General features: G+C 40.4%; 1 protein-coding gene across 4 annotated transcripts in view; it reads left to right on the top strand.

The window, feature by feature from the left end:
• Window positions 1-16,239, top strand: part of LOC111867354 (transcriptional activator protein Pur-beta) — a 149,253-nt gene that overhangs the window by 114,780 nt on the left and 18,234 nt on the right. For 3 of the 4 annotated variants that reach the window (XM_023857134.2, XM_023857133.2, XM_033752654.1), the window contains one exon: window positions 8,601-8,828. In XM_023857134.2, the coding sequence (XP_023712902.1) occupies window positions 8,601-8,828 (228 nt within the window). Of the gene's footprint in view, window positions 1-8,600; window positions 8,829-12,826; window positions 13,936-16,239 lie in introns of those variants that run through there. The other variant, XM_023857135.2, reaches the window with a different exon arrangement.

Raw genomic sequence — 16,239 nt, 5'->3', positions numbered from 1 at the left:
GAGAAGCCTTCTGAGGAGAAACGAGAGCCATTGAAACAAGGATGGCTGCCATGCAAGACAAGAGGTTGAAAGCCAATATGAATGTCTGGCAGGAAGAGATGACTGCCTGCCAAGATGCAATGGAGACAAATGCAAGAGAAAAAGATGATATAGTGGAGTGGCAGAAGATTCCTAATGAAGAGGTTGCAATTCACTTCCTAAAGGCATGCCAAAACGAGAGAACGGCCTGCCAAGAAGTGATGGAGGCAGATGCAGAGAAGATTGAGCCAAATTCAGAAATGATGCAGACTGTAGTGGAGCATCAAGAAGTACCCGTACAAGACGCCACCATGATGCCGGTCAGAGAACCTGAAGAAGAAATGATGCCGATTACCCAAAATAGACGATGGCCTGCTGAGAAACGACAGAGGCGCGTCTAGAAGAGAAAGAGCCGACCTCAGTGGAAATGAAACCTGAGGTGGGCCAACAAGGAGAAGTCCCCGTTGAAGACGCCGTAGTGAAACCAGTCAAAGGACGGAAGACGCGGCATATGGGCAAGAAGCAAGCTGCAAGGTGACAAGGGGAGCCAAAGAAACTGACCTGAGGAATTTGTGGATCCCGGAGGAAGTTGGCTGCCGCCTGCAGAAGGTGTCCTGCTGTGCAACAGTGGCATAGTGCAAAAGGAATATCTTCAGGGAAATTCTGACCCACGGAAATTGTGGACTGCAGAAAGAAGTAACTGCATCCAGGTGGAAGATTACACGCTGTGCAGGACACAGGCATATGGATGAAACAAAGATGCCCAAAAGGAGGGATGTTCGGGAAGAGACTGTGGAAAGGCTCGGAATACAATGCTGGCATAAAGGACCGTGGCCTGAGACAGCAACTACAAGGCAGAAATGGAGTGGAGGACCTAGGCGGCGGACAGCCACGATATCTGAAGAAACAAGACCTGAAGAAGGTACAAGTGGAAAGCACGGCAAATTTCGACTTGAATTTCACGAAAACTACAAGACTGAGATTGCCAGGCGAATGGTCAGATATATTGTTAGGTTACGAAAAATAAGAAAATATAACTTGTGGAGGGATAGACTCCCTCCAAAATGGAAAAAGAGACTGCAAGCAGAGGAGGAACCGGTAATGTAGAAACACCGGCCGCCCCAGAGTGAATGAGGAGAGAATGAAAGTGAGGAGTGAATGTGATACAACGGATCGACAAATGCTGGACCATGGAATTGCTCGGGAGGAGCATCTTTGAAGAAGGGGAGCGGAGCTAGCACACCGAAGATGAACACCAGAGACAAAAGAATGGGGATGTACTGTTAGGCTGTTCGAGATGAACAACCTTTAGAAGGGAGCAGTGTGATGTGGATGGTGCAACAGGAAGTAGGGGTCACGTGAACTTTGCATTTCCACGAGTGATGTCACGTGCCTCCACTCCTCCCATCATTACACAATGCTTGGTAAACACTCCTCCCTGCGAGGCTATGATGTCATGCAACAGGCGAGGCCATGCAGTGACTATTGCTAGGCAATGCATAGGTAGAAGCACCTGACAACAATACCTGATATCTGTTGCTGAGTAGCAGTGTGTTCTCTATGTTGTCCGTGCCGAACCTTAATAAGGAGCCGCGAACACTATTCAGGAGTAGTGAGTATTGAGTTACTAGAGAGAGTGTTACTAATATCCAGTATGAATTGAAGTCCAGCAGCTACGAGTGAGATGTATGGAGTGAATGGAAATGACTACAGCAGAAGTAATTGTGATACTGCAGATGGCAGTAATTGAGAAATTGTGATTTGTGTAACTGTAAGAGCGATTGTGGAATAAATATGGTAGATCAAAAACAGTGTGAAGTTATTTATCACGTGACAATATCTTAAAATTGAGGAAATATTGCAGGCTTTGGTACATCCTTATCCATGAGTCAGCTTGGTTAGAAAAGGCTGGGTAACCCTGTGGTTCCATACCTGCAGACAGGCAAGGGCCTTCTAGCCCTCTATCATGTTCAGGTATCCAGACTGGCTCTGGGACTCTCACTCCCTTATCCAGTAGAGCTTTACCTCCATGCCTGAGTATGCCCTCGTGTTGTGTTGGTCAACCCTGGCCACAATACATATTTTCATTCCATGGGTTTGATGCATATTGAAAAAACGTTTGTTTTTATTGGAAGTCAGCACTAAAAGTCACATAGTACTAACATTTTCCAACTCTGAATTATTGGAAATCACTTTCCAATAATTGCGCCAAGGTGTGTGTTATGCTTTTACACATTCATTTGCTATGCTGTACATGTAGGTGAACATTAAGTTTGCTGCTGTGAGAGGAGACAGAAGGAGGTGGTAGTTGTTGCTGTTATGTGGCAAAAAACCATTGCCTGATGTACAAGGTGTGACAGTTCATTTCCCAGAAAGGCCCTATAAAAGCAAATGTATTTACCTGTACGCTGGTGGATGCTGTTGCCTTCAGAATACTCTCCTTGTGCACTTCATGAGATGATGGTGCCACTGCCAAAAACAGTCTTGGAAATCGTTTTCTGGAATACCTCGCAGTAATGTCATATTGCATTGGATGTCAGGAATGCCAGCAAATCTTCATCTCTTCAGGGCATTTTTTTAATTTTCAATAGAGCCAAGAAATGCAGGGGGCTAAGTCAGGTGAACAAGGTGGGTAGTCCATTTTTGTAACAAATTTCTTAGCCAGGAACTCACGACCTCTTAACACATCTTGCAAAGGGGCATTGTCATGGTGGAGAATCTACTTGTCACGCCAGAGTTCAGGTCTCTTCCTCCGAACAGATTCCCATAACCTTGTCAGCATTTCCGAATAACACTGTTGATTCACCGTTTGTTTGTACTCTGTCCACATTTGTGTCTCCCCTGCGTGTTTTTGGCTGCCCATTTCTTGGGTCATCTGCACATCTCGCCCTTCTGTGAGTCACCTATACTGTTCAGAAACACTCAATTTGCTCATAGCATGTTCACCATAAAGGGCTAATGTTTCACTAGCACTTTTACCAATCTTCACACAAAACTTGATGTTTATCCACTGCTCCAGATTCTTATCACTCATTTGCTGCCAACAGTATACCACGGACATGTACTGCTTCCTCCGTTGCATGGGGGCAAATGCCTCATTTGGTCTGCAGCAAGTTGGAACATTTCTTCCATTGGCAGGCTGTTCCTGTCATTGTTTTCATATCTCTTGTTGTAGTTTTTCTTTGGGAATGATTTGAGTGACGTTAGATTCCTGAAATCATGGCCTTAATGAAGACATCAAAATGTATTGTTATGTGTTAGTGACTAGACACAGGATTTTGATTGGTAATTGAATTTATTGAACTCTTATAACTTGTAACTACAAGTAATTATAACGCTGTCACTAATTCATGCACTCGACATTTTACTACAGCACATGCAAATTCTTCTCAGTTTGCTGTTTCTTCACTAGTCATTGCCCAGTAGTAGATCCCAGCAATGTCCTCCTGTGTCTTTACTGGCTGGTGACAGTCTCGCAACTGACTAACTTGGCTGATTGACTGTTCTCCACTGCAGCTAAGTAACTGGTCAGAGTCAGAGTCACATTACGACCAGCGGTTAGTCAGTCTTGGGTGTCAAGCCCCATCTGGGGCTGAAGACCAGATTTATGTTACTATCAAATAGTTGTGGTTTTGCAGCTGCGGGGGCCCTCCATGATGAGGGGATGGGTCTGCCATTTGTCATGGTCTCAAGCTCTTTGTGAAACCTCATCTCAGACCCTACAGAAGGTACCGTTTCTAACAATGTCTAACTGTTGTAGGGGTCGTTGTATAGCACTGGGCTAGGCATTGTTATGTGTTTGCCCAGTTGTTATCACACAGCAGACAATGATGGAGTCCTTATATCACAGTATTTTTTTAATTTGTTTGAGCGTGACTGCAGAAGGTTACAAAAAATTTGAGTCTTCACCATATTTGAACTGCTATAAATTATCATTCCATAAACATAGTGTAAAACTTCTCACCGGAAGAAATGTAATTGGAAGACTCAAGGGCATTTGTACTGAATCTGACTACTTTACAATTGGTAGTTCAGGAGGAATGTTGAATCCTTCATGAAAGGAAGGTTTATGGTTTAAAATAAATGGTGCTAATTGGCCATTCTCGCCTCCTTGCTGCTCCACATGGAATAATAGTCTGTATCTCTCTGCTTGTATTGAAGGCGTTCTGTTAGTGCTACAGAAATCAAAATTTCCGGGAAAGTGGCATGGATTCAAATCTAGGCCTCTCTTATTTATAGTAATGTTATGTTGCTTTAAGCTTCTGAGAGTGTCACAGGAGAAATCTTAGGTCTAAATGACACATTATTCAAGAACCTTTTCCAAAAATAGTATGCTTGTTAGTTTAGTCTTCAGGGTTCTTAAAATATGTTCAAAAGGGAATATTATCCTCTATATCATGAGTAAAGGTAAAATTACCCCTGTGTTTAATTGAGCACTGTTTCGTGCAGGTATATGGGGGACTGCTGATGTACAGTCACACGTGATTAACTTCAGCACTAGATGGAGATAGGTTCTCAGCTTCATGATCTGGCTGCAGTTACCCTAGAGATACAGCCCTCAGAGACTGGGTGGGTCTAAAGCCATTCTGGGCACTGCGTGGAAGAGAAATCTCATGCCCCAATTGGAAAATGGATCCTTATTCCATGGTTTTCCATCCCATAGTCTGTAGGCTCTAGTCTCTGTACAGAGTTGCATCATATGTTAAGGAGCCCTCATGCCACACGTATTCAGTTTTTGAGGCCACATGCATAACAGATTTAAAAATGATTACCTGTTCTTTCTTGGTATGATAACCTTTTGTTGTATGGTTATAATTATTTCTTTCCTTGTATATATTTTATATTGTTCTTTCCAACGTTGTAGAGTATTTCACATCGCATGGTTTGTCAGTGGTACAAATAATTTTTCTTTGTAGCTTATTCATCTCACATCTGCTCTAGACTCCTAATTGCATCTCTTCCTTTCATATGAATAATTGCACTCCAATGTTGTATCCATGCCGCTATTACCAGAATGTGTTTTCCAGTATTTAGAATACTGGACAATGGATGAAATCCAAAAACACAATAATTCTGAATGGCACTTTGTATTTCTGCATTCCTGAAAGGCCGAATTCAGCTGCCTAAAGTCAAGAAGACCATGGAAGTTGTAGCTGAACATGCTTTAAGTGATAAGTGGGTGGGGAATCAGACAGTCACCAGCATTACTATGCAGGGCCTCTGTTACTATTTATTTTGTGTCATTTTGACTCTGCAGAAGATGACTCACTGTAATAAATATCAGTTCTCCTTGTGTTTCTATTTTGTTAAAATATTCAGAAATCCAAAGACAAAACAACTCCGACCAGTGTGACTATTTAAGTTTTACTCCAAGAAAGACGATAGGAGAAGTGACACAAACCTACTTGGTTTATAAATTTTAACTTAAATAACAAAGTTATTTAAAATATTTAATAATAGGAAAGCTGCTGTGATTGTGAAAAAAATATAATATTGTGTATTCCAGGCATTGTGTGTGTGTGTGTGTGTGTGTATGTATGTAATTTAGCACTCAGAACACCTATTGTGATAGTAGTTTCCAAATAAGTATTTATGTTCCCTCTGAAGATGATCCATAAGGATTGAAACATGTAAGGGTGGAGTCCAGCTAGGTTCACTCAGCACGTCAGACACTGATTGGCCTATTGTACTTGCCCTGGATGATTATGATGATTTATTTGGTGGAATGTAGATTGGCATGGGAAACCGAAGTACTCGGAGAGAACCTGCCCCAGCGCCACTTTGTCCACCACAAATCCCACTTGACCAGACCTCGGCTCGAACCCGGGCCACTGCGGTGGGAAGCGAGCAACTAACTGCTTGAGGTATGGCGTGGCCTTTCATCAGGTAAATATACTTAAAAACTTCTTTAGCTCTTGAATTGCATGCTAATTACATTATGTAATGTTAGACTTTTATACAATAATATACAATATAAAATTACAGTGAAAGTAAAAGCCTTAAAATGAAACTAGTTACATAAATAAAATATAGTTAATAGTTGTACATATTGTTACAGGTTGTCTGTGTAATGCGACAACTAATTCTCAGATTTAGCAAATACGTTTATTGGCCACACTCTTGTACACTTTCAAGTACCATTATCACCCACAGTTGCAGTATCACAGTTACTGCTTCTGCTGTAGTCAAAGTCAAACTGAACTGTTCTCAGCAACTTCCGGAACTCAGCTTATTGTCAACTGTCTGGTCCCTTCGAAGCTGGACTAATAACATGGTCTCGGACGGAATAGAATGCACCATTAGGAGCCTTCAGTCTTGGCTGCTGTCATGCAACGAACTGTCTTTTGTCTTTCGTCTTTGGGGAAACGCGTTTGTTGTCCTTTCATCTCCAGGGAAATGTGTTTGTTGCTTAAGGTATTCCTAGGCAATGGTCCACTATTATTGCATTTCCATGGATTCCCGGCATGCAACAATATTATTATATTTCAAAGTAGGTAGTTGTAATTGTAATAATATGTGGTGTTGCTTATACAAACATGTTGTATACACAAACAAATGTTATGAAGCTTGGAGGTCCGTTGCTATATTCTACGTTATTATTCAATTTTGATTTCCTGTATGTAATATACCAGTGATAACTATTCTTAGTGGTTGTGTGCAGTGTAGTTATATAATATACTTTCTATTTGACAGGAGCCTCCATTTATGTGTATATGTCTGATCTGGTGAGGAGATGGATTACAATTGATTTGGGATGTATGTTGTTATGGAGCACTGTGTAGGTAGGGGTGTAGTGGATGTATAGGAGGGGGCTGAAGTTGTTTATGCTTGGTAGGCTGTGGTTATCATGTCATGTATTGGGTTAAGTGTTTCGTTAAGATTGTCATTCAATTGGATATTTTGCTTGCTGATTTCATATGTATGAAATCTTTCATGAGTCCAACATTCGCCCTTTTTTCCCATAGTTTGATCTATTGTTCGGTATTCATGTATAGTGTCCACTATATGTTGGGCGAATTTGGAATTTTGTCCACCGTTTTCTGTCTCTTATATGTTCTAAATCTGATTTTAAATGTTCACCCAGTTTGTCCTATATATTTCTGTTTACACTTTGCACATGTAATTGGTAAACTCTATTTAAGTTAAATGTATCATTCATATTTTCATGTATTCTCAGTAAATGTTTGATATTGTTCCTAGTTATAAATCATATAATTAGCTCGCAATTCAATAGCTAAAGAAGTTTTTAAATGTATTTACCTGATGAAGGCTTCTTGAAAGCCGAATCATCTAGTAAAGTACTACTCGAAACTACAGATATATATTATTAATTGTTTTGTTATGACGACTTTCAATAAAGAAATTAATAAAATGTGTTTAAATTAAACCTGTAATAGAGTCCGTACATAATAGGACTGAAACTATGTGGTTGACACCAGCTTCTGGTCTATGCTGTTGATGTAAATCTACTGGTATGTAACACAGATACCACAAAGATAAACACAGAATGCAAATTGATACTAGTAAGGAGGTTCATCTAGAATTAAACACAGCAGAAACCAAGTATATGTTGCTGTCTACCAGTATATAAGGCACAGTCTTAACAATAAAGGTAGCTAACAGAGCCTTTGAAAATATGTTAAAAGTTCAAATGTATGGGAACAACAGTAACAGATAAAAAGTTGAAAATTGCAGATTAAATTCATGTAATGTTTTCTACCATACAGTTCAGAACCTTTTGTCTTTTCATCTGCTTTCAGATAGTAGAAGAATTAAGATATACAAAATTGTAATGTTATATGTTGCTGTGTGTGGATGTGAAATAATGTCCTGTGATATTAAGGGTAAAGCATAGACTGAGGATGTTTGAGAACAGGGTGCTGAGGAGAATATTTGGACTGAAAGGGGGTGAAATGATAAGAGGTTGAGGAAAGCTGTGTGATGAGTTCACAACTTGTACTTTTTGCCAAATAGAATGATTAAGTCAGGGGGGAGGAGATGAGCATGGCATGTAGCATGCATTGGGAAGAAGGGGAAGGATTTTAGCAAGAAGGCAAGAAGGAAGGACACCAGTAGGAAGTCCTTCATATAGGCAGGAGGATATTATTAAAATGGATGAGAAATAGGATGGAATGGTGTCGACCGCATTCATCTGGCTGAGGGTAGGGACCACTGGTGGGCTGTTTTGAACATGTTAATGAACCTTCAGGTTCCATAAAATATTGGGAAATTCTTGTGTAACTGAGTGGCTGGTGGCTTCTCAGGGAGGCCTCAGCCCCAGGGAGTTAGTGAGCCAGTTAATGTTCCAAATGTGAAGTTTGAAGACAGACTGATGGGTTGCAAATTTTGGTGTACAAGGTATTGAGACTTAAATCCATGTGACTGTTACCTGTGAAAAAAACCTAAACAAAAAAGGTATCAAATTATCCTCACACATTTGTAGGATTTAAGGACAGCATCTGTGAAACAGTTGCACCTATTGAGGTTGGTGGATCGAAATTAATGCCAAATATTCTTTTCAAGAGACTTTGCCTGTGTGCTGTATATTGCGAGTGAGTGTGTTCCATGTGTTGGGTACACAGGTATCGCAGACCATCACACGAGGAGGTCCAAGGTCACAAATTGCCATTCCTGCTCAGGGGATGATAGAGTTCCGCGATGCTTTGACAGATCTCCTTGAAGAATTTGGTACTGATGATGGAGGATTCAAAGGCGAACTACCTGAGGGACGGCACATGAGAGTGGAAAATAAGAACTTCTACTTCGACATTGGACAGAACAATCGTGGTATCTACATGCGCATTTCTGAGGTGAACCTTGTCATCATTTTCTCTAGCAATTTTATGCATAATCTATCAGCTTTTGGGATTATTTAAGTAATTGTATATATCATGACCTTATTTGGATATAAATGTTTGGAGTGAGTCTGTATGCACATGCATGTGCATATTTTCTGTGTCTTTATGCATATATGTTTGTGGCATGCAAATAAAATATCACTTTCTGCCCTGTGTAATGAGAGGTGGTAGTAGGAATTACCATTTTCTTGGAATCTGGATTTCTTATTCTCACAGAGATCAGGAGGGAACTGATGCCCCTTGAGCTGGATTGGTACACTGAGAAAGTGTCTGTTATAGTGTTATATTAGGAAGATGCCTGTAGACACTGGAGGTGGGCAAAATTTTTCATTGAGGGGTTGAAGAGCTGAATGTGTACTTACATGGGTTTCCTGAAGCAGGATGAAGTTATATTATGCTAAGGTGAAAATGTGTTTTTGATTTATTACGTTGTAGATGAACATATGAGGCTGATGCATGCAGTATGTGTATTTAGTGTTTGAGTTGTATGATGTTGGACAATATTTTCTTTGGCATCTGACTAGTGGTTTCTTGGAGAAATAGAAAGTTATTTCTTGGAGCAATAGAAGACAGTTTTCGCGGTTAAGTGAACATGGTATTCTGTGAATAATGCTGGTGGTTAATTGCCCTAATAACTAAGTAAATTAATAAGAGGCAGAAGTAGAGGATCACGTGAAACCTAGATCAGAGGGAGGGATGCACCTGAAGGTATGTGGGTGACATTTTGCCTAATGTGGAGTTGATGAATTTGCCTGGAACAGCTTTGGGATAAAGTTTTGTTTGGGAGTTCTGTGAATTGCTTCTCAAATTTCTGTTTACTTCTTGTAGACAGGTTTCATTGATTTTTTTTATATGCTCCATTTGGAACTGGTGAAATAATAATAGCTGTTTCTGCTTTGCTTAGAGTATCAAGATGCCTGTGAATGGGATTTGTTGTTTTTGGCAATGCAAGAAGGTAGATTGATGTCCAGTAATTTTGGTTGATGGAAGAAGCTTCCAGAAAATGGTGCTTGATCGTTATACAGGGTGTTAATAAACATGTTACAATGCTCTGTGGTAGATACATGGGTTCAATCTGATCATATTTTGTTAATGCCACCATGTCCAGAAATGCTTTGTTTGCATGCTAGGGCCTCTGAAATGTGAAGGAGTACGCCCTTATCTCTTACCTCTGCGGTTTACTGGTGACATTTACCTAACATTTCTCCAAGAGACCTTACCCGATATGCTGGAATTGGTGCCTTTGGAAGTCCGTTGTGAAATGTAGTTCCAGCATGATGGCTCCCCAGCAAACTGCACTAATGTCATCCATCAGTATTTGGATGAAACCTTTGGCAACAGATGGATTGTATGTGGAGGTCCAATAACCTGGACCCCTCGCTCCCCTGACTTGACTCCATTGTATTTCTTTCTCTGGGGGTACATGTAAAGCCTGGTGTACAAGACTGCAGTGGAGACAAAACGTCATTTTCTGGCAAGAATTGAAGTAGCAGCTGGAACCATCCGGGAAATACTGAGAATCTTCCAAGGAGATCAGCATAACATGGCCAGGTGGTGCAGACCATGTGATGAAGTTGGCGGCCACCATTTTGAGGAACTTTTACGATGTAAAACAACAGTAACATCCCCTAAAACTTATGCATCCTCTTGGAAACTTTTGTGACCCATAGTGCCAATAGGAAGTGATTCTGGACGTGGTTGTATTATCAAAATATGATGAAATTGAACCCTTCTATCTACCACAGAGCGTTGTAACATATATTTATTTACACTCTGTATATATTATTACTATTGGGCTTTTTTGACACTGCTTATTGTCATATTAATATTATTACATCTGCAGTGTCTTCCTTAAGGGTATATGATACATAGGAACAATCTCAGGGATGTTACCTATGGTTGCACATGATTTTAGGACTCTTTAATGTTTAAAATTATTTTATTGCCTTGTACATAAAATGCATCATGCATTGCGTATTGTTTATTAATTTTAGTTGTAAACTTTGTAAAATCTATGTGCAGATGGGATGCTGAATAGATCATCAGGATGTTCATGATTTTAAGCCATAAATGGAATCTTTTACATTAATGAACTAATCATAATTGAATATGTAATGAAGTTAGAATATTATGCTAGAAAAATTAATTAAGAGTTTATCTGCTAGAAGCGAATGGAAAAAGCACCTTACCTGTGTGAAGAGTGAGGCTGTATTTGATGGGGTTTCTCTGCTCTCTCTGTGTGATGTCTGCAGGGCTGCTGCAGCCAGATTGTCAGACCTTGTGCAAGTAATCCCATCTTAAGGGGGATGCAGAGTTTGTACGATTTAGGTCCACCTGTTTGTGTCATTCAGTAGATCAAACAGACAGTTCATCATCTGCAATGGTTTGACAGCCCAAAGTTGAACCTTGGCCTCCTTTAAATGACAACTCCAGAGTTGCCTATCTAGAGATTTTCTTTTCCAGTTTCTCAGTTTTATTTGAACAGGCATTTGTTTCCCTTATATTTCTGCTTGTCAATTAACTTATTGAGTAATCTATACAGGTAGATGTGTAAATTCTCCTTAATGTTCATGGTTTATCCTTTCATTGCATGGTCAATTTTTGTGATAGTTTGTTCCGTGGGCTCTTGAGAGTGTTCATTGTTAAGTGTATATACTGTGAATTTTGAATATTCCCTACTGGATCGAATGTCTTGTATGTTTTCTATATATCATATTTAGATTTGTCTCCCTGTCTTTGACATTATCCATCATCATCTTTTTATTTAATTCAGGGACTGGGCTCTGTCTCCATCCTCAGATAATAGCCTACACAGGTTGGCCCAGTCATTAGAACTGATCTCTATCTCAAGACACCAGAAACAAAAGAAGGCAGGATATGTAAACCAAACAGCAGAAACCATCCATGAGAGTTAAGACAAAAATTTAAAATGCCACATGCATGAAACATTGTACCTATGGCCAGGGTCTAACTATAGATACTGTAAAGTCAATAATATGATTTTATCAACCTTTAAAATCTCAGATAAGACAGATAGATATGAATATAAACCAAGCAAGTACAGAGGACTAAAATTCAGGCAGATGAAGTTTCCTATATACAAGTGGGACCTAATGGCAGATAAACCAGTACTGATAAATATTAAATAAATGAGACACCCATCTAGCACCAACATAAGCATATAACATTGTAATGTGATCTTAAATTGGACAGAGCTGTAATGTGATAACTTTCTCTTCTGTGATGGAAATGAAAATGTGAGAGTGACGGATTGAATGAGCTACCAGATGTGTTGGCTAATCCCTTGTAATACTTGTATAACATCTGATNAAAACAAAAAAAAAAAAAAAGAGCAAGAAGATAAGCATTCTGCAGGGTGACAGAACTGTCGTAGTGTTGAATGGGTCCACATACAAGAAAGAGATAATTAGTTTACTAGAACCAAGGGTTTATGAATTTTACATTAGGATCCCATGACACAAAATAAGAGGAGGTAATGGAAATGTCTTGCCAAGCATAAATGTGCCCTCCTGACTGGTTTGAAGAATAAATTGACACCATATTGCAGTAAACCACCTCCCCTCTCTGGACTTCCAAAGATATATAAACCTGAGACATCCACCTTAGGCCAGTATTTATCTCCATTGGCTGTCCTGCTGAGTTTCTCCCTAATATCCTGAGCCCTTTAGTTGGCAATACACGCTCCTATGTCAAGAACTCAGAACACTTTACAAAATTAATGAAGGAGATTAACTTTCAAAACAGAGACTTCCATGTTAGTTTCAATGTAGTCAGTCTGTGAATCAACATAATGGTGGAAGAAGTCTTACATGTCATCAGAAATAGACTTAATATGGATCCTTCTTTTTGAAACTGCTCACCCTTGCAAGTTGAACACACCATGGAATTATTGGACATTTATGTAAAAACTGTGTACTTCCATTTTGCAGATAAATTGTATTAACACGAGGGAATGGCAGAGGAAGCTTATAATCTTCAGTGATCAGTAACCAATTTATGGAACATTTTAAGGAAATAGCACTGGATACAGCAGACCACAAACTCAGTATTGACTCAGATATGCTGATACTACTGTGGTTAGCCACATGGAGCAGCAAGATTACAAGAGTTTTTTCAGCACCTCATCATCCACTGACTTACCATACAATTCACAGTGGAAGAAAAATTACTACTGCTCCTCCCTTCTTGGTCACCTTGGTCCAATCAAGACACCTACCTGTACAGGACATTATTTACATTTTAAGTGTGATCACCCCCTTGATGTGAAAAGAGGGGTTATTTGTAGCTTGGTTTGTAAAGCCAAGGTCATGTGTGAGGATCTGCTAGTGAACGCCCACAACAGTTCATTGAGTCCATTATGAAGTCAGGGAGTAGCAAGTGGCCTTCATGCAGAACATTTCATGGCACCATCATCTTATCCCATATGTTTGCAGTTTTTTGTGAAAAAGAAATCTGATGCAATGGGAGCTGCTTCCATGTTAGGAACTTTTTCAGAACTAGACATACACTCATAATACACTGCTGATGACTGGACCTGTTAGAGATACACAGCAGATGAAGCAGTGCGTGTACAGTATTGTATGTGTTTGTCAAAAGGGGCAGATCTTTAGACGTATGCATTATGGAGCATAAAGACAATACTATGCAAGGTCTGCTCAAAAAATCAAAATCAGCCCAGTACGAGGAAGGCCACAAAATGTTACGGAAAAATATGAAGATTTTGCAGATTGAACCCAACACCACCTACAGGAAATACAAATCAGCCTACATATCAGTGGTACAATGATAACCTACACCATTTATGGCCGCTGACCTTTTTGGGATAGCGCAACATGCTGACTGCTGTTTGAAGGAAGGGAGGAAGCAGGAGAGGAGGAAGAAATTGAGTTTTCCACTAATTGCAGTCAGTCAGTACAGTCTTTGTGACTGCAGCACTGTGGAGGCCTGATGTTATTGTCCTGTGCCAGTGCTGTTGTAACATTGTGCCACAGTATTGTATTTAAGCATCCTGTTACACTCTACACAATGTATGACACAAACTCTGTCCTAAGTGCAACAGTTTATTGTAGTTCTTTTGTCTTCTTTTCTTCTACACTACATGTTTTGGCTACATGAGAGTATACACCTGATGATGGCCATTTATGGCCGAAACATGTAGTGTAGAAGAAAAGAAGACAAAAGAACTACAATAAATTGTTGCACTTAGGACGGAGTTTGTGTCATACATTGTGCCACAAGTTAGGTTTGAAATCATAGCATGGTCAGGGCTGAAAAATTTTCACAAATATTTGCAATTTTATGAAAGTAGAAGCTAGAAATAAAAATAAAGTGAGTTTGCTGGTGTGCTTAAGGAAATGTAGAGTGCAGAGAAGAGCAGCAGAGGCTCCAGGAGTGTTCATAAAGACAATCAGAAGAATTCTAAAAGAAGGAGAAGACCACCTGGTGCAAGGCATTTCTTTTGAAACAAATGACAAGGAGCACTAGATGACTTTGATGAATATGTTATTCAGTGAACCATCCACAATTTCTGTGTGCAAGAAGGAATTGTTTCAGCAGTTGCGAAATTACCTGTAAAGCTGAGAGAGAGCAGTGATTTTAAAGGAAGCTGTCCAACTTCAGAAGAACTATTAGGGACCTCAGTTGCAGGTGGACAAAGGCCAGGACAAACAGAGTGGTTCTTAAAAGGTGTGATGTGTGATCTGTGCATGTATCCATACCTGACTGCTCTCAGAAAATGCAGACGCCAGATCATATTCGAAGTCAAGACTTATTCATGGCACCCATACCAGACTGAAGAACTGAACTGACAATAATGAGTCTTGTTTGTTGGTGCCACCACAAAAGGCAAAAGGCTTATTGTTCATGCTGAAGGAAGTGTGGGCTTTATTTTAAATGTCATTTTCATATACAAATCTAGGCAGAAAACTGGAAATTATCACAATTAGATTGACAGTAAAAATTATGGCTGTTGCATTCTAAATTTCTAGGGAAAAATGGGAAGAAAGGGAACAAGTGAGACTTTGTACCTGCATACAGAAAGTAGCTAGTGGTGCAGTAGATAGGTAGAAGAGTTTTATAATTAATAGGAAAGATCTTGCTTCAGGTGGAAGGGTTTCCTCTATGCACAGAGGATATGTTGGACCTGTAACCAGAAGCAAGCGTCAGTAAACAAAGGTGCATCTTCTGCATATCACACTGACTCACCAAACACACCTCTGGTGTCCATGGGGAAAAGCTGCTGAACACAGCACCAGAAACACCACTCTTGTATTGTAGTATCTTGTATTGCATTGCCTTATGAAGGACAACTTCTAGTTGCTCCATAGGTGCTCAGAACACTATTGGGTGCACTGTTCACTCCCAGTGTTACATGAGCTCTTTAAGAGCCTCATTCTTAGCTACAGCCAAAGCCCTCCAGAGTGAGACCCTCTTAATTTTCATTGGCTGTACCCATTCAGAGCCTAAGGTCACAGACCTGTGCCCAATGAAGTTGGGTATGTACTTAATGCCATATTTTGGGCTGCTGGCAGTAGAATACCCCAGATGCTCCCTGTCATTCACCGACAGGGACAAGGCCTAATCCCATCCTGGCCTACTACCAGGCCCCAATCAAGCCCTCAGTTATCCCTTGGAAGATACCTCTTCTCGACTACTCTCTTCCGCTGGTCAGACATTTCTTCTTCATGGATTGACTGTTTCACCCCAATCAGAGACTTCATATAGTTTTACCCTCCTAGGCTCCAGATGAAAGCCCTTGAGAGCAGCAGGTGCCAAAAACTTGACCCTCTGGAGCAAGAGGAATGAAGATCTTTTGGATTGCTGACAGCAGAAAGTCTACAGCTGGACTTGTAACTGAGCTCTTCCCAAGGTCTGAGTTCCTTAGAGAAGCGTCTTTTCTATTCGCCTGCTTCTTTGCTAGGCTGTCCAGTTCTTCTTCATAGGTTATTCACCCTTGTCAAGAAATCTCTTATAGTCTTGCTTTCAGTGGATTCTTTCCAGAGCCTTTGTGAGATCTGTTTATCCACAACAGCAGAAGATCCAACATTGAAGCCCTTCATAGCAGAGAGAAAATTCGTCCTCCCCCCTCCCAGTTGCAACCAGCGACAGGGACCCTCTGTCCCTACAACAGCAGCAGCAGATCTCACACCTAGTCCCAGCTGTAGACCCATAACTGTACACCAGCCAAGTCCCAGCACCTGAAACCGGAGGCCCCGGCCCACTTCACCTACTGGTCTTCCCAGTTCATTAAGAGTCAGGTTATTCTCCCATATCAAAAGATCTCTTAACAGTCTTGCCCTCAACACAGCCCTGAGGGTATGACCTGCTCTCCACAACACCAGAA

Source organism: Cryptotermes secundus, unplaced genomic scaffold (genome assembly GCF_002891405.2).
Source record: "Cryptotermes secundus unplaced genomic scaffold, Csec_1.0 scaffold65, whole genome shotgun sequence".
NCBI classification, from domain to species: Eukaryota; Metazoa; Arthropoda; class Insecta; order Blattodea; family Kalotermitidae; genus Cryptotermes; species Cryptotermes secundus.
This window is presented reverse-complemented; position numbering and strand designations above follow the sequence as displayed.